The sequence below is a fragment of the Trifolium pratense genome, linkage group LG5 (genome assembly GCF_020283565.1).
Source record: "Trifolium pratense cultivar HEN17-A07 linkage group LG5, ARS_RC_1.1, whole genome shotgun sequence".
Lineage (NCBI taxonomy): Eukaryota > Viridiplantae > Streptophyta > Magnoliopsida > Fabales > Fabaceae > Trifolium > Trifolium pratense.
In genome coordinates this window covers 47558572-47580184 of record NC_060063.1, presented here as the reverse complement: position 1 = coordinate 47580184, position 21613 = coordinate 47558572, and the positions used below count along the sequence as shown (strand labels likewise).

Below are 21613 nucleotides of genomic sequence, written 5' to 3'. Positions count from 1 at the left end.
CGAACCCAATATCTTGGTTAATATTTTTGCATTTAATTTATTGATATTAATTTTTTTTTATTTTGTTGAGAATAATATTAATTGTTATTTTGTTATCACAAACTTAGGATCAATAATAATAATCTAACATTTTATCTAAACGTACACCATTAAAAAGATCTAGTGGGAGTGGGACACAGACGGCACTGAACACCAATGTAGTATTAGAAAAATGAACTATACAAAATAAGAAATCATGATATGCAGTTATGCACACACGAACCATATATAAAATATTAAATCGTGCCATTAAAAAAATAATAAGAATGAGAAATCATGTGTATGTAAAAATAATATTTAAAAAAGTAGGTAAAGCTTATAAATCATATATGACAATGTCAGAGTTTGTGACGGCTTTTATTAGAAAGGAAAATTAATGCCTTTTATTCAAATTAGAAAACAATATATAAATGTGAAATTTGATTAACAAAAACTTGCTAACTAGTTTTAGTCAAAAAAAAAAATAAAAAAAATATTGCTAACTAGTTAAAAATTAAGGTATTCTACGAGTCCGTTTGGTTTTATGAAAAGAAAGTGAGAGGAAAAAAAATTACGTAAAGCAATGCATGAACTTGAAAAAATAATTGTTTTTTTTTTTTAATTAAATTTATGTCACTAAGACTATACTCTAAAATGTTTAATGAAGTATTTATTTCATGGAAAATGCTAACTAGTGCCCCCGGGGCACTAGTTAAGGATACTAATTATAGTAAAATTACATTGAAACTTGTGTAGTCAATGTTTGTAAAATATAAAAAGTGTCATTTCCAATGCAAAAATTGCTTTTTTTGTATCCTTAACTAGTGCCCCGGGGGCACTAGTTAGCATGACCCTTATTTCATAGGCTATGTTTGGATTGATGGAATGAGATGAAATGGAATGGAACAAGATGGAGTATAATAACATTCCATTGTTTGGATTTGTAAAATAATAATTGAATGAAATGGAATAGGATGGAATGAATTCCATCAAATACCACCACTTACCTTCAATTTTGTTCATCTCCTTTTTAAAATATACAAATAACAGAATTGAAGATTTATTCCATTCCGCTCCATTCCATTCCACTCTATTCCGCTCCGCTCCATTTCATTGTATTTGATCAATCCAAACGGAGCCATAGCCACAAACAAACAATCTCAACTCATAGTTACCAAAAAAACTTCAACTCAAGCTACTGTGAAAAGACAAAACAAAAGTAACAATCAGATCAATCGATGTGCAATTTTGGATCTGTGTAATTTGTCACTTTAAATTGTATTTTGAGTTGTGATTGAGAAAGAATTCTCTGCGGTACTTTACCCCCTACAGTTGAATCCTGTCTATTCATTTTTTTCATTACATATTATTTTATTAAAAACTATAATTATGAATGATGGGGATATAAACTAGACTCTCTCCAGTTATATTCCCACTGGAGAGGATCTGCTCTCGTCCTATTGAGCTGAGATGTTTGAAAACAACAAAATATCTATATTTGTAAATCTTGAATGAAGACAAAAATGTCTCTTTAGGAGACAGTTGAATATATTATTTTTTTTTTTTGGTCAGGCAGTTGAATATATTATTATCAACACAAAAATATTATATATTATACATTGTCTTATTGAATATTATTGAATTAACATTAAAATGTTTCATAACATAGTAGAAAAATAAAACAATGTATTCTTTCACTTAATTATCTTTATTTATACTACACTTTTTACTTATACACACTCAACACATTCCTTCATTCAATCTTAATGATCCTTCTCAGCTTACTTTTTATCTGCTAAATAGGAATGATAAGGTTTTTGCAAAGTAAAGTTTTGAGCTTTCCCTCTAACCTAAGATCCAAACTTTTCCCCCCTTTTGGTTGAGTTTTTTTTTTTTTTTTTTCTTTTCATAACCAACAGGGTTTTTATTAGAAGGGTTTAATTTGATCCTGCAGGTTTTTACATCATTGCTTGGATTCATAATCAATGGCTTCTATCAAGAACAGCAATAGAAAGAACACCATTATAACTAGCAAGTACTAACTGATTTACATGTATAACTGCTTTAAACCTTCAACTTTTGTAAAAAAAAAAATCCAATGCCACAGAGACTTCATCGATAAAAAGTCCTTTTATATTAGTCATGAATCACAGGCTTCCCATAGTTTAAGATAGTCAATGCTGCAATGGCACTTGGACTGTAATCAGAACAAGTTCTCATCAAATTTTGCTTTGCAAGGTTGTGCTTCATTCTTTCTGAAGGCATTAAAAGCTTGACAAACTTTTGCGCTGCAATTATTTGTTCTTCTCGACAAACATGATCAGGTATTAAATCGCTGCAAAATAAAGTCAAGACCTAATGTCAAATATGAGAAATATTGCCTGCAACTGATATATTATAAGCTTTTGAGACACTCAGAATTAGTAATGCAAATGAAATAAAATTTCAGTCTTACTTGAGCAATAAGGCTAGGTTTTCGGGTTTGCAGGATTGGAAGAGTGCTTCAGGAATAATGGCTGAATCCAAAAGAATATTGGGAAGTGATATGTATTGTATTTTTGCCTTGTACTTGATAAACCATTCAGTCAAAATATGGGCACGATATGCCACAACACAAGGTAAACGTGCAAGCTGCAGCTCCACAGCAACTGTCCCAGATGTGCACAATGCAACTCTACTAGCCTGCGATGTGTTGATTCAAATTAACTAGGCACAAAATGTAACATTAATGCACAATATGCAGGAATTTGAATGCAGGACTAATCCAGCAATGGAAGCTTCAGTCAAAATAATATGTAGATATATTCACATTGTAAGTTGTATGCATCTAAAGTAATTCCTGTGCCAGAAAAAGAAGGTACATTGGATTTGTGTAAGTTGAACACAAAATACAGAGGAAACTAGGAAATTTGGCAATTATTATGTTATTAAAAAATTAGATTCCGGTATTCAATTAAGCATCCTCTAGAGGAGTCGGTAATCATTCTACAATGGATCATAAGAACAACTGCCACGGAGCAAAAATCAGGAGTATAAACCAAGTTTTCTACTACTTCTATGCTATAAGTATTGACATAATGACCTGAAAAGAATTGTTATGCAAATGGAAGTCTGGTGGGACAACGGGACGTACACTAAAAGCATCATATCTCATGTGTGTTGTTCCACCTGGAATCAATACAACAGGCACAGGCCATCTATGAACAGCACCACCAATGAAGTTTTCCACATGCTCATTAGGTGCAACATGAATGGCAGTCATCAACTGTGGAACGTTGTCTTTCAGTAGTTCCATTGTATTGGCGAAGATGGGTAGCATCCGGCTGACCTCTTGTATTCTGCTTCCAGGAAGCAAGCTAATAACAGTGGCTCCTTTTAAAGTTTAAGTTGATAAGATAATAAAGCAAACAATAATATTAAACAAAATTGAGCAAAGTGTATCTAGAAAATGGTTCTCACAACCATTCTCTTTCCAAATATATCTCTCAGAAAAGAAAGTTAGTTGAGTATTAGTAATGAAACGTTCTGTTTACTCAATAGTATTAGTAATGAAATGTTAAGCATGAGCTTTTACATATTTACATTTCTTAAAGATATGTATATGAGCTTGTGGAGCTTTATTTGATTAGAATTTAGAAGTACCTGGGGGCACTTCATGTTTCCTTCGGAAGTCTCCACCATTTCCTTCAGCCCTCCATTCATTTTTTGAGGAACTGTTTCTCTGAAAAAATATTCAGCAGTCACTGACAAAACTCAACCATAAAGTTCAACTACACAAGGAAAGTAAAAAATGCTAACGAAGAAACAGGAATACAAATATAAACATCACTAGTAATAACATAATATGATCATTAGTATAAAGCTAGAGAGATCATATGCAAAGGTCTTGAGAAACTACAATGGTCATACCGAATTCAACTCCATAACGTCTTCCAAAACAGGATGCCCAACAAAGGTTGCAGATAATCCATTCAATCTACAAATTGTATCCTCATTTGGAAGTATACACAACAGATGATCCACAAATTCTGCCAGTCCTTTTAGCCTTTCTTCACCTCCCTTCCATGCCCAGAATGATGGTGCTACATAGTGAAAATGTGCCGGCGAATGCAACTTCTGCTGATTGTATCTAGCTGCAAATGGCATTTCCCCATTCTCTTACAGCATGCCTCTAAATTACAAACTTGCTACAGTTTTTCCAGTAAGGTGTGTTCATTAGTAGTCATACCTCTTAGCCGTTTCAAGAACCGAAAAGAAAAGCCCTTAGAATCAACTGTTACTACAACATGAGGCTCAAATAGAGTAGCTGCTTCTACAGCTTCATTCAATCTCACCTGAAAATTTAGCACACACATCTTCATTCAGCACATTCTAAACAATTCAGACACGGGCTCCAAATAAAATAGAAAGTTTGGCAAACCGATAAGAATCCAAACACTAAACCTGTAGTATATCAAATACAACTTATGCATTTAAAATAGCTTAACATATATTCTTGAACTGTTTTCACCTTATTTTACAAGTTTTCGAATATAAGTAGATTACCAATGCAAACAACTTTTACAAAATTTATGCATAGTATAATATGAAGCACGGCCACTCCTCGGATTAGGCATGTCCCGGTGTCAGACACGCCTTGGTGTCTGACACCGACACATATGATTACAATGAATCATGTCATTTTCTCAAATTATCGGTATCGATATGTCAGTGACCGTGTCGTTTCCGATGTTCATATCTGTATTCATGCTTCATAGATAGTATACAATCTCAAATTAGGTCATACTAAAGTTCTCATGAATTAAAACCAAAAACTATAGTTATATTGAATCTTAACAATTAACAAAGTTAATCACATTTGATAAATCCAAGCATGCAATTAACAATGTACTCATCAATTCATCACAACTCACTTTAATTCTATACAAATGTGGCAATAATTCCCAAATCCCCATTACTGAGATATCTTCAATAGGAAACAAAGATTCCAATCCTTCACTTTTCATCTTAATCCTGAAATAAATTAAACATTCTCAAATAAAATTTCTCAAGCATCTTCAAAATTTTGAATGAAAGAATGAAAATTTACCCTCCAATGCCGGAAAAACGAACAGGGAAAGGAGAGAGAAGTTTAAGCGAAGCCATGAGACGAGAGGCAATGGAATCACCGGAAACTTCACCAGCAACAAGGAAAACCCTAAATTCACCATCTTTTGCAGCCATATCAATGGGAGCTTTGAACTTCACGTGATGTGAAGAAGATGAAAATGAAGAAGAAAAGCACGCAACACAGTTTATTGGATTCAATTTCCATTTCCATTTTGTTCTCAACAAAATCAAAGCTTTTGCACCAAACATTGCTGCAATTCAGTTGAATTGAACACTGCAATATCTTCAAACTGAATTTCAAATGGTTATGTTTTTTGTTGGGCTTGGGCCATTTATAGCAGCAGCCCACCTTGTAAATGTTATAGATTTGACTTAATTTTTTTTTCCTTAATAATCATCACGAGCCTCTCAAAAATCCGAAATTATTATGTTTGGTAGCTACAAGAGATATTATTGGAGTGGCCGGGTTCAAACCCCGAATTTCACGTTTTCCCACATTTAAAATGTGTGAATCTTGCTATTAGGCTAACTGACAAAAAAATACAGACATGTTTTATCTGAAATTTTGAATATAGATGAGTAAAATTTCTTATTTTTAGAATAAATTTGAAATATACATTTGAATTTTGAAATGTGGACGCACTAGGAACAGAAACATGATCATGGTCATGGATGAGCCAAGTTAGTAGCACTCTTTCAAGATGACGATATTTCTTCATATATATGATTTTTTCGAATATATGAACATATATGAACAAGGTAACGTTCTAACTCGATTGGTCTCTTAGAATTATATTGAATGAATATAGCTCTCACATCTTTGTCGTTTTAAAATTTATTTTGATGAACTGAACACATCCATCTAAGTCGATCGATGGAGTTTGATACTAACACTGACGAATGACGATCCTTCTTTCTCATATCACTAAAGTTGAAAAGATCATTCATTTGGTTCTTCAAATCACAACGGTGTAACATTATCATGACAATTTAGTTGATTCTTCAAATAACAGAATATAACATTATAATTGATCAAAACAGAAATAATTCATAAAAGAAGTCTAACAAATACAAAACCCAAAGGCAATTTTTTTCCCATAAATTTCTTATACCGAAAGTAATCATACTTGAGACGTATTAAAACAATAAAAGGCTCAACACACAGTAAGCAGCATAGACCCCAAAAACCTACACCAGCCAAAAGACAAACACTTCCACACATCAGGCACCAAGTAGACAGCAGCTAGAGCCGAAAACAACATCACTTCCTCAGCTGCTTAAAGACTTAGAAATGTCTTCTAGGCTACACGGTGTCGCTTTTAAATTACCTAAACTCCATCGCCAAGAAGTCGCTTTTATGTCATCCATTAACAGCTTTTTATCCATTGCCTTGTTATTAAAGACTGCGTCGTTTCTAGCCTTCCACAGCAACCATAGAGTTGTATGACAGATCAATCTAAACCTCTTTCTTGATTTCTTAGTCTTTGCAGCGTCACTCAAACGGTCAAACAAATATATACAGGTTCGGTGGCATTAAAATCACAACATCAAGACACCTAAAAACCTCATACCAAATAGTTATAGGAAAATTCACAGTGAAGGAAAAGATGAATAGAGGCCTCTAACTGTCTCCGGCAGATCATGTAGTCCATAGAAACAACTGGTTGTAAAATTCGACGCCTTGCTAGATTATTCTTGGTTGAGATACGATCATGGAGAAGTTGCCACAAGAACACAGTGACTTTAGAAGGAGCCGGGTTGTCCCTAATATCCAACAACACCCCGGACACCTCAACAGCCTCGTCAACAAAAAGTTCCTTAGCTAACAAGTTGGTGTTGGACTTAACTGAAAAAGAACCGTCTGGAGTGCAGTCGGTGTCCAGCTGCATCTGTCATCAAATAGCTACACATTCACCATTTCATCAGCTCATTCATAGACACAATAAGTTCTTCTTCCCACATAAACCTCCGTAATAACTGTCTCTTTTTGCGTCGACAAAGAAAACAGACGAGGAAAAATGACACAAATTAAGAGGTGCATCACCTATCCAACGATCAAACCAGAAACAAGTTGAGTCACCGTGGCGTTACCTACTTTCCGAACCATAGCATACTCAAACCAGTTGTTACCTACTTTCCACCATCTTGAAGAATAATAAGGGAAATTACAATTTCTCATGCTTAATTAATACATACACAAAGTAGTAACACAAAAACGTCAAACTAAGAAATCCTAGGTCTTTTAGAAGGCCATACAAGAAATGTTGATTTATAACCAAATATATGACACAAAATCTCAAACTTGCTTAGTAACTAATTAAGAATCAGACAACTTTATGACCTTAGCGAGGCAGTTGTCTACTGGCATAAGATATGGCAACGCAGTCATTGGACATTCTGGATTTATCCTCTCCAACCTATAAAATGAAAAGAAAAAATGAATATTTCCATCTATATATATATATATATATATATATATATATATATATATATATATATATATATATATATATATGAATGTAAAATAAATGAATGTAATATGTTGGTTTAAAAAAAGAAATACATAATAATACTAACTTGTAATTAAGGATGAAATAATGTAGAAATATGATCATTTCATATCTGGTTAAGTCTCTTCCTGGACAAAGCCTCCGACCTATTCCGAAAGGAAGAAAGGTTCCTGTTGCGGGATTATAATTCTGCACATATAATTACCTCATAAGTTTAATGAATCATCATTATTGTCATCAGGAGAATGTATTTAAACTTATATACACTTATTTAGTTGCCTGGATGTTAATCCAACTTACATCCTGTTGGATATTTGAATTGGCTTAATTTTGCTAAAACAAATATACTAACAAGATGTTGGAAAACATGTTACAACATCATATTTATTCAAGGAAATCTCGCGCATTTATGAGAGCATCTGCTATATATGGAAATCCACTTTAAAAGCACGCGTAATGGAGATCTGATCTGATCAGGAGTTTTAAGGATAAGACAGACTTAATGGTACAACGGCATGATCACAATTATCCTATAAAGTCCTTAAACACTTTTGGAAAGTTTCTATACATTCTTGATGAAGATCAAAAGAGAATCAGATCACCTTTTATGAGCTACAAGGAGCGTCCTATCAGTAATGAAGAAAGAGGAGCGTGCTAGATTATTATATATACGAAGACCAAGCTCAAGAATAAAAATCTCATTGAAAAATATTAGTTACACATATTGAGTCTTTATTGAGTCTTTGTTGAGTGTTTTATTGTTTGATTGTAATTCTTGCTTGTGGATTCTATAACACGAGTTAAGAAGTAAGTTTGTTATTTTAAGGTTACTCCTAAGCTTTGAAGTACGGAGTTTACCATGTGTGATTCACTTGAAGCTTTTAAGCAAAAGTGAAGTGTTGTCTTGACAAGTTGTCACCACATCTTTCCAAACATTGTATAATCAACACAGGTTGTGTTGTGTGAGTGGAAGTGAGATGGGATCTCATGTCTAGGAGTTCCTAGGCAGAAGTTGCATAAGTAGTGTCGAGGTTATAAGGCGTAAACCAGGGGTTTGCTGGAGGTCTTAGTGTAAGGCGTAAATCCTAGGGTTTGCTGGAGGTCTTAGTAACTAGAGCTATTAGTGGATTTCCTTCCTGGATTGGTATCCCCCAGAGTAGGCAGTTGGCTGAACTGGGTTAACAATTACTTGTGTCATTTATTTATTTTCTGTCAGTTTTTATATGTTATATAAGATGTGCCAACAATAGCAAACAACATTATTCACAAAGTAGTTGTTGGGACATCTTAGCCAACATCATTCTAGTGATACCAGAATTTCAATTGGCATCAGAGCAGGCACCCTGTTCTGTTATTTTGGGTGAGCTCCAGGGAAAGTACTTTCTGGTACAATGGATAAAGAAGGAGGGTCAGTGTCTAAACCCCCCTTACTGACAGGTCCTGAGAACTATGATTATTGGAAAGCTAAAATGGAGGCTTTCATAAAATCAATTGACAGCAGGACATGGAAGGCTGTGTTACGCGGATGGGAACCACCAATGGTTCTTGACAAAGATGGCAATAAAACTGATGTCAAGAAGCCAAATGATGAATGGACTAAAGATGAGGATGATCTGGCACTTGGCAACTCCAAAGCCTTGTATGCAATTTTTAATGGTGTGGATGCAAACATGTTCAGGCTTGTTAAGAGATGTATTACTGCTAAGCATGCCTGGGAAATTCTGAGAAAAGCTCATGAAGGAACATCAAAAGTTAAGCTATCTAAACTTCAGATGCTCAAAACCAATTTTGAGAATCTCAGAATGAAGGAGGAAGAAACCATTCATGACTTTCAAATGAATGTGCTTGACTTTGCAAATTCGTTTGATGCACTTGGAAAACCTATCTCAGATGAGGAGCTTGTTGGAAAAATACTCAGATCTTTGCCTAAAAGATTTGATATGAAAGTAACAGCTATTGAGGAGGCTCATGACCTTTCAAGTCTAAATTTAGATGAACTCATAGGATCACTTCAGACCTATGAAATTGGTCTAAACAGGAGAAATGAAAAGAAAGATAAGAATCTAGCCTTTGCTTCGAAAAGTGCTGCTGATGATTTACAAATTGAATCTGAAGGTGAAGAAAGCTTAGCTGAGTCTATGGCTATGCTTGGAAGACAGTTCAACAAGTTGATGAAGAAAGTGGATCAAAGGCACAAGCCAAATGGTCGACTCAACAACAACAAACAGTCCAGCTTTCAGAAAAAGACAAATGAAGATGAAAGAGGAGTGAAATGCCACGAATGTGAAGGTTTTGGCCATATCAGACCTGAATGTCCAACCTTTCTAAAAAGGCAAAAGAAAAGTCTTGTTGTTTCATGGTCTGATACAGATTCAGAGGAGGAAGAATCTGCCAAATATGTTAATGCTTTAACAGGAGTCTGTGAATCTGATTCAGAGTCATGTGATGAGGAGGTAACCTATGAGGAACTAGCTGCTACTTATAAAGATCTTCATACTAGAAGTATAGAAGTTTGCAAAGCATTAGAGAAACAAAAGAAGATCAATGGTAAACTACAAGCTGAGAAAAATGACTTACTCATAAACATTGATAATCTCAATGCTAAGGTTGAAGATCAGAGTAGTCAAATTCAACAGCTGGAAATGGAGAAGTCTAACCTCCTGTGTAAAGTTGCTGAACAGAATGTAGAAGTAACCAAATTAAATGCTGATCTAGATCAAGTCACAAAAGTGGCTAAAATGATGACCAAAGGTACTGATGCTTTTGAGGAAATGTTACAGAGACAAAACTATGGGAAACCTAAGCCCATTGGTTTTGAACATGAAAGAGTAAAGCAGCAGATGAAGTTCAACAATGCTACTATACATACTCCAATCAGTAGCACGTTTGTGTCAGGAGGATTGTCGCAACATCTGATGGGACATTCTATGCCCAGGTTCTATAACTGGACATGTCATCATTGTGGCAGGAAAGGACACATTAGGCCTTTCTGCTATAGGCTGCACGGATATCCAAGAAGAGTTCGTCAAGAATTCTATACTCCTGTCTTTCCCAATGTTACGACAAGACAGGAATGGAGAGAAAAGAAGAAGATCACAGGTCTAATAGCTCATACATCCTTGAGAGCTTCTTCAAGAGAAACCTGGTACTTTGATAGTGGCTGTTCTAGACACATGACAGGTGTTGAACATTATCTTGAAGACTTGAAGTCATATGCTACCAGTTTTGTAACCTTTGGAGATGGAGCTAAAGGGGAGATCAAGGGAGTTGGTAAACTTGCAAATCATGGCTTACCAAAGCTAGATAATGTGCTGCTTGTAAAAGGGCTTAAAGCAAATCTAATCAGCATAAGCCAACTTTGTGATCAAGGCATGAAAGTTAACTTCACGAAAGCTGAATGTCTAGTTACAAATGAGCAAGGAGAGTTGTTAATGAAAGGAGTAAGGTCAAGAGACAACTGCTATCTCTGGATCCCTAAAGAAGAAGATGTAGCAACATGTTTCATTAGCAAAGAAGATGAGGTAAAGTTGTGGCACCAAAAACTTGGCCACCTGCACCTTAAAGGCATGAAGAAGGCAATAGCTAAAGAGGCTATCAGAGGACTTCCAAAGCTCAAAATAGAAGAAGGAAGTATATGTGGAGAATGTCAAATAGGGAAGCAGACAAAGATGTCGCATCCAAAGTTGCAACATCTGACCACAACAAGGGTTCTAGAATTACTGCACATAGACCTGATGGGGCCAATGCAAGTAGAGAGCCTTGGAGGAAAAAGGTATGCATTTGTCATGGTAGATGATTTCTCAAGGTTCACATGGATTGAATTTCTAAAAGACAAATCTGAAAGTTTTGATGCATTCAAAGAACTTTGTCTTCAACTCCAAAGAGAAAAGAACTCTGCTATTGTTAGGATACGAAGTGATCATGGTAAAGAGTTTGAGAATGCAAGCTTTCTTGAATTCTGCATCTCTGAAGGAATCAAGCATGAATTCTCAGCTCCAATCACACCACAACAAAATGGTGTTGTTGAGAGGAAGAACAGGACAATACAAGAGTCAGCCAGAGTGATGTTGCATGCAAAACATCTTCCATATCAATTCTGGGCTGAGGCTATGCATACTGCTTGTTATATTCACAATCGTGTCACACTCAGAACTGGAACTTCTACTACACTGTATGAGCTGTGGAAAGGTAGAAAACCAACTGTCAAACACTTTCATGTGTTTGGAAGTAAGTGCTATATCCTATCTGATAGGGAGCACAGAAGAAAAATGGATCCTAAAAGTGAAGAAGGATTGTTTCTTGGATACTCAACAAACAGCAGGGCTTACAGAGTTTACAACCAGAGAACTAAGGTAATAGTAGAATCTATCAATGTTGTGATAGATGATTTGACATCTGCTAAAACATCTGATACTGAAGAAGATGTTGCAACAACTTTGCCAACATCTGAAGAAGCTGTAGCAGAAAAGGAATCAGATTCAGATGATGAATCAACCATTCCTACACCTCACCCTGTGAGTAAAGTTCCTTCAATAAGAATACAGAAGAACCATCCCAAGGATCTCATCATAGGAAATCCTAACCAGGGAATTGCTACAAGAAGGACAAATGAAGTGGTTACTAATTCATGTTTTGTATCAAAGGTTGAGCCTAAAAATGTAAAAGAGGCTCTCACTGATGAGTTCTGGATAGAAGCCATGCAAGATGAATTAACTCAGTTTAGAAGAAGTGATGTGTGGGATCTTGTTCCTAGACCCAATGGTGTTAATGTCATAGGCACAAAATGGGTGTTCAAGAACAAGTCAGATGAAAATGGTGTTGTAACAAGAAACAAGGCAAGGTTAGTGGCTCAAGGGTACACTCAGGTTGAAGGACTTGACTTTGATGAAACATTTGCGCCAGTAGCGAGATTGGAATCTATCAGACTTCTTCTTGGTATAGCCTGCATCTTTAAATTTAAGCTGTACCAAATGGATGTCAAAAGTGCCTTTCTTAATGGGTACTTACATGAAGAAGTTTATGTGGAGCAGCCAAAAGGTTTTGTAGACCCTGCTAATCCTGATCATGTGTACAAGCTGAAGAAGGCTCTTTATGGACTGAAACAGGCTCCAAGGGCTTGGTACGAAAGGCTGACAAATTTCCTTGTTAGTCAAGGATACAGAAAAGGAGGCCATGACAAAACCTTGTTTGTTAAAGAACAAGAAGAGAAGCTGATGATTGCCCAGATTTATGTTGATGACATAGTATTTGGTGGAATGTCTGAAAAGATGGTGCAACATTTTGTACAACAAATGCAATCAGAGTTTGAAATGAGTTTGGTAGGTGAGCTGACATATTTCCTTGGTCTGCAAGTTAAACAAATGGAAGACACCATATTTGTTTCTCAAAGCAAGTATGCGAAAAATATGATCAAGAAGTTTGGAATGGACACTGCAGCACATAAGAGAACTCCAGCTGCTACTCACCTGAAGCTAACCAAAGATGAGAATGGCATTGATGTTGACCAAAGCCTATACAGGAGCATGATTGGCAGTCTCTTGTATCTTACAGCTAGTAGACCAGACATCACCTTTGCTGTTGGTGTTTGTGCAAGATATCAAGCAAAGCCAAAGATGAGCCATCTTGTACAAGTCAAAAGGATTCTGAAATATATAAAGGGCACCAGTGATTATGGGATTCTGTATTCCCAGACCAAGAACTCAACTTTGATAGGGTACTGTGATGCAGATTGGGCTGGAAGTGCTGATGATAGGAAGAGTACCTCAGGAGGATGCTTCTTTTTGGGTGACAACTTAATCTCATGGTTCAGCAAGAAGCAGAATTGTGTGTCTCTGTCTACTGCAGAGGCTGAATATATAGCTGCAGGAAGCAGTTGTTCCCAGCTGATGTGGATGAAACAGATGCTGAAAGAATATAATGTCGACCAAGATGTCATGACATTATATTGTGACAACTTGAGTGCAATCAATATATCAAAGAATCCAGTTCAACACTCAAGAACCAAACACATAGACATCAGGCATCATTTTATCAGAGACCTTGTTGAAGAAAATTGTGTGGAACTCAAGCACATTGGTACAAGTGAACAGCTAGCTGACATTTTTACAAAGGCGCTTGATGCTAATCAGTTTGAATTTTTAAGGGGCAAATTGGGAATTTGCCTGCATGAAGATGCATAGCAGTTACAGCAGTTGAGGCGTGCAAAAGGAAACCGTTTTCTCTCCCATCAATCAATGCACGCTAATTTAGGGAAATCATTACACACTTCCCTTAAATATGTCTTTACACGCAATCAATACACTTTCTCCCAAATCCTAATTTTTGATCGTGAACCCTATTCAACTGCTTCTCACTACAATCCTCATCCATTCAACTTCTCAAACTTCAAAAACCTTCATCCAAACATGTCTGAATCTTCCCAAACTACAAAGTCTGGTCGTTCTACTCGATCAAAGGCGAAGATCGATTCCTCGAAGATCATCAAGGACGCCGTCCCTGTTACGACTGTTCGATCCAAAGCTCAAACAAATGTCGCTGAGAAGAAAGGAAAAGAAAAATCTGTTGAGAAAAAGGAAGAAATCGTCAAAGTAAGTGATGCTATCTCTCCGTTGGGTAATAAATCTAGTAAAGGAAGTTCTAAAAGGAAAAGAAGGGATTACAAATCTAAGTTTTCTCTGTCTATGTCTGATTTGGTTTTTGATTCGAATGTTAACACATCTGAGAAAGCAACTGAAGTAAACCCCAAAACTGTGTCTGATGTTGTTGAAACAATCGTGTCAACCGGTGAAAACCCTAGTCTAGAAAAATTGGGGTCTGAAGCTGAAAAGAGAGATCTTAACTCTATGCCTGTTGATACTGAGATGGAAGACACTCCTACAGAGGTTGAAACGGAAACTGCTAATGAATCACCAACAATTGCTGAGATGATGGCTGAAAAATCAATCCCTGTTGTTACTGAAGAGGTTGTCATGCAAGATGTTGAGACATCCTTGAATGAGAATGAAGATGCTGAAACTGTTGAGAAAGAACCTGTGAAAGTTGCTGCTGAAAAAGATGTTGAGACAACTATCACAACATCTGAAACCTCAGATGAAGAGACTGAAATTGCTAATGAAGGAGTTTCTGCTGATGAAGAGGAAACTCAATCTGAAGAGAGCAACCAGTCCATCCCTACAGATGAGCAAGAGATTGAAGCTGACAAGCCTGCAGAACCTGAGAAAGAAAAAGAGAAAGATGTTGTTGATGTTGATGATTATGTCACCACCAAGACTGCTGTAAAACCAACTAGTGGTATAACAAAGAGATTGAGAAGCTGTACAGGGAAGGCTGTGGCCACTGCAAGCAAGACTCCTGCACCAAGAGTGAAAACAAAAGGTGTTGGACCAGTCAAAGGTTGGAGCAAGGTTCTCTCCCCTCCTGCCAAGAAGAAGGAAACATTGAAGAGAAAGAAGGAGTCATCTAGTGACTCAGACTATGATGTTGCTGAAGATGCTGTTAACATCTCCTCTGCCAATCCTAAGAAGACTACTGTGAAGAAGGCTCCACAAGGTGTTGAAGAAGCCCCATGTGATAACATCTCCTTCCATCGTGCTGCCTTTGCACTGAGATGGGACTACATTTACCAAAGGAGATTGGCTGTTGAAAGGGAACTGTCCAAAGATGCTCTCAAATGTCAAGACATCTTTGAATACATCAAGGAAGCTGGCCTGATGAAGACAGTCTGTGATTTCAGTCCATGCTATGAGCTGCTGGTGAAAGAATTTCTGGTGAACATCCCTGAAGAATGTGATAACCCACTGAGCAAGGACTACCACAAAGTTTTTGTCAGAGGTAAATGTGTCAATTTTTCTCCTGTTGTGATAAATAATTACTTAGGTAGGTCTGTAGAACCTAAGGCTGAATTAGAAGTTGCTAATGATGTTGTGAGTGCTGAGATAACTGGTGGTAAGGTTAAGGTCTGGCCTACAAAGAAGCTGATACCCACGAGTAAATTGAATGTCAAATATGCCATCCTCAATAGGATAGGGTCAACCAATTGGGTACCAACTAAGCATGCAACCAATGTTGCAACCAACCTGGGTAGATTTATATATGCTGTAGGAACCAAGGTTGACTATGACTATGGGACCTTTATTTTTGATCAAACCATTAAGCATATTAGATCAACAGCTGTGAAGATGCCAATAGCATTTCCATCTTTGTTATGTGGAATTATCTTGGCCCAATATCCAGAAATTAAGGTTGTGACTGATACACCTAAGAAGAGGGAATCTGGCTTTACCTTTCATCATAAGCTTTTTGGTAACCATAATGTTGCTGAACATGTTGGAACATCTGCTGCTGGAGCTGGTGTTATGACCAAAAAGGAGATTATTGCTGGCTTAAAGGTTCAATGTCAGGACATTGATAAACAGCAGGCTGAGCTTGAGGAGAGGAAGAATGTGTTCTTGAAAATGATTGAAGGATTGGAAACTGATGAGATACCTGTCAAAGCTAGTGCAAATGTGGCTGCTACAGGTGATCAAAACAATGCAGATGAGGAAGAAGGTTATGCTACTGCTACAGATGAGGATGAAGCCTCTGACAGTAGTGATGATGAATGATTTTGTAATCTGTTTAATATTTTACTGAACTTTGTTATTTGTTTTTTGTGGGTTGTTTGTGACCTGGATTTTAGCACCTTCTGAGTGCATGGTCTGTACTTTTAATTCTGCACTTTGGATACTTAACTTTCCTGTTTTGGCACATTTTGTGGCTAAAAAGGGGGAGTAGTATTGTTTGTTTGTTTCTGCTACATGTTGTTGTGTCTTTTGTTGTGACATGTTTTTAAGTAGCAGTAAGCAAGTATTCAGGGGGAGTAAAATATTACCCTGAGATGATGCACAAGCTGATGAAGTCAGGGGGAGTTTGCTACTGAATGGATATGCTGCCCTGATTGGATGAACAGGTGCTAGAAGATGTGCTCCCATATGTCACAACATCTTTGATGACATATGACATATGATATATGTTTTGCTCTGATACCACGTTTTATTTTGCTCGAGGCTAATTGATGATAACTCCGCTGCTGCTGCCTCTGATGCATATATTTTCACCTATGTGAAATTTTGTTTAACTGATGCTCTAACATTCCTTCTTTTGTGTGACCATGGTGATTTGAAGGATTGCGCTCTTTATATCTCTCAAAGGTAATGGCCTGAAATTGTTTTAGCCAAAAATTGCCAAAGGGGGAGATTGTTGGATATTTGAATTGGCTTAATTTTGCTAAAACAAATATACTAACAAGATGTTGGAAAACATGTTACAACATCATATTTATTCAAGGAAATCTCGCGCATTTATGAGAGCATCTGCTATATATGGAAATCCACTTTAAAAGCACGCGTAATGGAGATCTGATCTGATCAGGAGTTTTAAGGATAAGACAGACTTAATGGTACAACGGCATGATCACAATTATCCTATAAAGTCCTTAAACACTTTTGGAAAGTTTCTATACATTCTTGATGAAGATCAAAAGAGAATCAGATCACCTTTTATGAGCTACAAGGAGCGTCCTATCAGTAATGAAGAAAGAGGAGCGTGCTAGATTATTATATATACGAAGACCAAGCTCAAGAATAAAAATCTCATTGAAAAATATTAGTTACACATATTGAGTCTTTATTGAGTCTTTGTTGAGTGTTTTATTGTTTGATTGTAATTCTTGCTTGTGGATTCTATAACACGAGTTAAGAAGTAAGTTTGTTATTTTAAGGTTACTCCTAAGCTTTGAAGTACGGAGTTTACCATGTGTGATTCACTTGAAGCTTTTAAGCAAAAGTGAAGTGTTGTCTTGACAAGTTGTCACCACATCTTTCCAAACATTGTATAATCAACACAGGTTGTGTTGTGTGAGTGGAAGTGAGATGGGATCTCATGTCTAGGAGTTCCTAGGCAGAAGTTGCATAAGTAGTGTCGAGGTTATAAGGCGTAAACCAGGGGTTTGCTGGAGGTCTTAGTGTAAGGCGTAAATCCTAGGGTTTGCTGGAGGTCTTAGTAACTAGAGCTATTAGTGGATTTCCTTCCTGGATTGGTATCCCCCAGAGTAGGCAGTTGGCTGAACTGGGTTAACAATTACTTGTGTCATTTATTTATTTTCTGTCAGTTTTTATATGTTATATAAGATGTGCCAACAATAGAAAACAACATTATTCACAAAGTAGTTGTTGGGACATCTTAGCCAACATCATTCTAGTGATACCAGAATTTCACATCCCATCTCGACGGATTATATTCTTCTGGATTTGAGTGATGTTCGGGAGTCATATGCATAGCGCTTAGCCAAACTAGCACTTTCCATCCCTTTGGAATGAAATAACCTAAAGTTATTGAGCAAAAAGATACATTACATTCATTATTCCTTTTTAATAATTGAAAGTAGCTATCAATAGAGCACAAGGAATATAACATAACCATTGATGTTCACATCAGTCGTTGCCTCTCGAAAAAGTGAAAAGACAGACGTATGGCGTAATGTTTCATCAAAAACCTGCAAGACAACAAATACCAACCTTATTTTTCCTCTTTGTATACTGAATGAATGAACCAAACAAATGAAAGAAAATAGATTGCCTAACATAATAACAACAAACCCAAATCGCCGGAACACCTCATACTAATAAGAGGAAAAAATGACCTCACTCTCGACCACAAAACGAGATGGATTAGGAATACATTAAGCTAACAATAATGAATACCCTAACTTAACAAAGTATTGCTCACCAACCAACCAACTCCAACGCCAATAGTCCTCTTGACGTGAGAGTTGAATCGAAGCTAGGAACCATAGGCTATCTTTTACTATTTCTTTATAAGATTCTTATAGTAATATAGGGTAATGTAATAATACATAGTATATAGATGATACTATAGATTATATCCCTATGCTTACCTGAGAAAGATAAACCATTTTTTTAATTTCCTCAATACTTAATCGTTTTTGCGAAGATGGTCTTGCTTTCATGATTTCTTCTTGCTCTTCCTACAAGATAAACACAGTTTTTGGTAAAGTTTACAAAACTTTCTTAAGAATACTAAAGCATCAAGAACAATTTTTGACAATCCAAGAAACATGTAGAGACTGATGAGAAATTTTGAAAGACCAATGTATAAAATAAATAGGGACTTATGAAAAAATTTAGAAACATATAGACACCAATCTATAAATTTAGAAACAGAGAGACCAATCTATAAATAGGGACTGATGAGAAAATTCTTAGTTGTTAGGTGATTTACCTTGGCTTTCTTCAAACAATGTGGATGTTTAGTGAGATGCAGAATTGTCAACATCATACCAGCTGCAGTTGAATCGTGACCGCCAAATAGAAGCGATATAAGCAAGTCAATAATGTCCTTATCCTCCAATTTTTCACCTTCTTCATCATTAATTTCCAAAAGAATGTTTAATAAATCATTCTTTTCCCCAATTTGTCCATTTTTTGTTGTCATTCTCCTTTCATCGATAATAGATTGAACTATTTTGGCGAACTTCTTGCGCGCCTAAATTAGTCATGCAATGTGAGAATAGCAAATTCAAAAAGAAGAATAACACTACAAGAAATTTGTAAATTTCCTACGAATATTTATGACAAATTTAATTTCCTCGCAAAACAACTACATTTCCGAGAAAATTTCCTAAAAAATGCTTGACAAAAAAGCACAATTTTCCAGGACATTACTGAGAAAAATGAGAAATAGAAGTAACTAACCTTAAGTGCTTTGTTGAAAAGAAAACCAGGTGCATTTATGGGCATCAAAGAGAACAAGGCACTACTCATAACATGAAATAAATCACCAATTTCATTCACGGTACCTTGATCGCAAGATCCCATGAAAATTTGAACGACAAATTGAAAGGAAACTTTCCTCATCTCAGGAAGGAACTCAATAGGGTGTTTCATGCTAGACAGTTCTTCTAGCTTGTTGATCACAATATCTTCGATACGCTCTAGATACATTGTTGATACATTGTGACCGGCAATAGGAGCCGTGACTAGTCGCTTAAGGCGTCCATGTTCGCTACTTAGTATCCTATTGTATGCTAGTACAGTGACGGCTTTTGGATAACCAAGCTTAAAGGTCACCTCATCATTTAGGACTTTCTTGCACATATCATGTGCAGTGACAATAATGCTTGGACTCCCATATAAATGTGTCTTGTAGATACCAGTTCGTCCATATCTAAAACATCAAGGGTTGGAATGTTTTTTTAGAATAGTATTCATTTTGTCATGTCATGGTGAAAGACTAATTAAGGAGAGCGCATTTTAAAATATAATGAAAATAGATCTGTCATCCATAATGCATTTTCAAAAATGTTAAATTCTCATAGAATTTGGGTTGGTATAAGAGCCGGTTTTGTAAAGTTGAGTTAAGTCCAACTCCCAATTCTAAGATGATATCAGAGCCTTTCCAAAATCCATTGGATCACCTACTATCAGGTTTTTCTATCGGATCACCTACCATTTATCCACGCACAAGCCCAATAGAGTTGGACGGGGGTGTATTAAGAAGTCTCACATCGGATGTGAGTTGACCTACACATGGATTTATAACTAGAGTTGGCCTGGACATAAGTTTGTAAGAAGTTTGTAAGGAGAGACAATTTTCACCTTACAAGCCGATTATATATAGTTGAATTAAGCCTAACTCCCGATTCTAAGAAATTCATTCTTCAATACCTATATTACTTTCAATGAAAATGTACTAATTACTAACTGTTAAGAAGTCTCACATCGATTACGAAATGACCTGAATATATGTCTATAAGTGAGGGCAACGAAAACAAAAGAGCTAGAAAATGAAAGACAGATACCTGAGAACAATGTTGTTGATGAATGTTTCACGGTGACCAGATGAGAAACACTTGAAGAAGGGCCAGAGGTTTCCAATTAAAGGCCATCCCATGTCACCAGGTGGCAATGGATTTGGTGTTTTTCTGAATTTAAGATCATAATACCAATCATTCAAATTCCTCAAAACTTTGTTAACAAATATGTAGCATGCAAACAAAGTGGCAGCAGATATCCAAAACCATTGAAATTTCATTCTTGAATCTCTTCTGTCTTTGGATCCACTGTTCTTCTTGTGTGTGTGTGTATAGTTACTTCCTAATTTGATATAAAATCTTATAGATGTGTATATAGAGCCTCAAGTGAAGTTGTGAGTCACATAACCAATAATTTAGTATGGTTATTTATATGGTCACATAACCAATATAAAATCTTATAGATGTGTATATAAAATCTTATGTCAGTGATAATGAGTTGGCTTTTATTTGTTTATTAGTATTGGCTTTGAATATTAAAATAGAAAAAACTATCACATGACACAGTGAATATATAAATTGGAAATTATTTATATGGTCAGTGGTCACATAACCAATATAATTTTTTGTGTAAGAAAAAAACGAAATATAATTTTTTGATAACACTCATAAAATTTAATTTTTTATTTAATTTTTTTAATTATTTCATAAATAGTAAAAAAATTATATCAGTGTAATTATATTACTATATGATCATGTGAACATGGAAGTCCTGCCCATAAAGTTACGGTGACTTACAACTTTCAAAGTGTTCATTTTCCTAATATTATAACTAGACAAGTTTATTTTGACTTTTTTTGTTAAAGACAATTTAACAAATAATTTGAAGAAACGCCTTAGTAGTTGGAACGGTCGGAACTTGTCCATCGGTGGTAGATTTACCTTCATCAATTCAGTTTTATTTAGTCTTCCGCTATACTTTTTCTCTTTTTCTAAAGCACCTGCTTGTGTTTTAAAAGAATTAACAAGTATCCAACGAAAGTTTTTATGAGGTAGGAGCTTGGACAACAACAAGATGTGTTGGGTTAGTTGGGATACTATATATCTCCCAAAAGATAAAGGAGGTTTGGGTATTAAGAATCTTGATTTGTTCAATCAAGCTTTACTA

At 35.9% G+C, this 21613-nt stretch overlaps 2 protein-coding genes across 2 annotated transcripts; both read right to left on the bottom strand.

The window, feature by feature from the left end:
* Nucleotides 1-1920: 1920 nt before the first annotated feature.
* LOC123883549 (probable lipid-A-disaccharide synthase, mitochondrial) lies at nucleotides 1921-5422 on the bottom strand. The gene is made up of 8 exons (XM_045932393.1): nucleotides 5108-5422; nucleotides 4932-5031; nucleotides 4247-4352; nucleotides 3928-4151; nucleotides 3661-3739; nucleotides 3152-3390; nucleotides 2474-2700; nucleotides 1921-2353 (listed from the first exon to the last, which is right to left on the bottom strand). Exons 1-8 carry the CDS (start codon nucleotides 5374-5376, stop codon nucleotides 2155-2157), a joined length of 1443 nt encoding a protein of 480 aa, XP_045788349.1. The 5' UTR covers nucleotides 5377-5422; the 3' UTR covers nucleotides 1921-2154.
* Nucleotides 5423-6128: 706 nt separating this feature from the next.
* LOC123883548 (beta-amyrin 11-oxidase-like) lies at nucleotides 6129-20847 on the bottom strand. The gene is made up of 8 exons (XM_045932391.1): nucleotides 20494-20847; nucleotides 19388-19859; nucleotides 18915-19178; nucleotides 18571-18660; nucleotides 18093-18168; nucleotides 17892-17998; nucleotides 7705-7826; nucleotides 6129-7544 (listed from the first exon to the last, which is right to left on the bottom strand). Exons 1-8 carry the CDS (start codon nucleotides 20724-20726, stop codon nucleotides 7445-7447), a joined length of 1464 nt encoding a protein of 487 aa, XP_045788347.1. The 5' UTR covers nucleotides 20727-20847; the 3' UTR covers nucleotides 6129-7444.
* Nucleotides 20848-21613: the final 766 nt, after the last annotated feature.

Excerpts from the sequence above, each read along its gene's own strand:
- LOC123883548 (XM_045932391.1), bottom strand. The coding sequence starts at position 20,726 with ATGAAATTTCAATGGTTTTGGATATCTGCTGCCACTTTGTTTGCATGC. Across the intron at positions 19,860-20,493 it reads ATCAACAACATTGTTCTCAG|ATATGGACGAACTGGTATCT; the intron begins GTATCTGTCTTT and ends TTGATGTTTTAG. Across the intron at positions 18,661-18,914 it reads ATTGTTTGAAGAAAGCCAAG|GAAGAGCAAGAAGAAATCAT; the intron begins GTAAATCACCTA and ends TTTATCTTGTAG.
- LOC123883549 (XM_045932393.1), bottom strand. The coding sequence starts at position 5,376 with ATGTTTGGTGCAAAAGCTTTGATTTTGTTGAGAACAAAATGGAAATGG. Across the intron at positions 3,740-3,927 it reads ACGTTATGGAGTTGAATTCG|AGAAACAGTTCCTCAAAAAA; the intron begins GTATGACCATTG and ends ATATTTTTTCAG. Across the intron at positions 2,354-2,473 it reads AACCTAGCCTTATTGCTCAA|CGATTTAATACCTGATCATG; the intron begins GTAAGACTGAAA and ends TTTATTTTGCAG.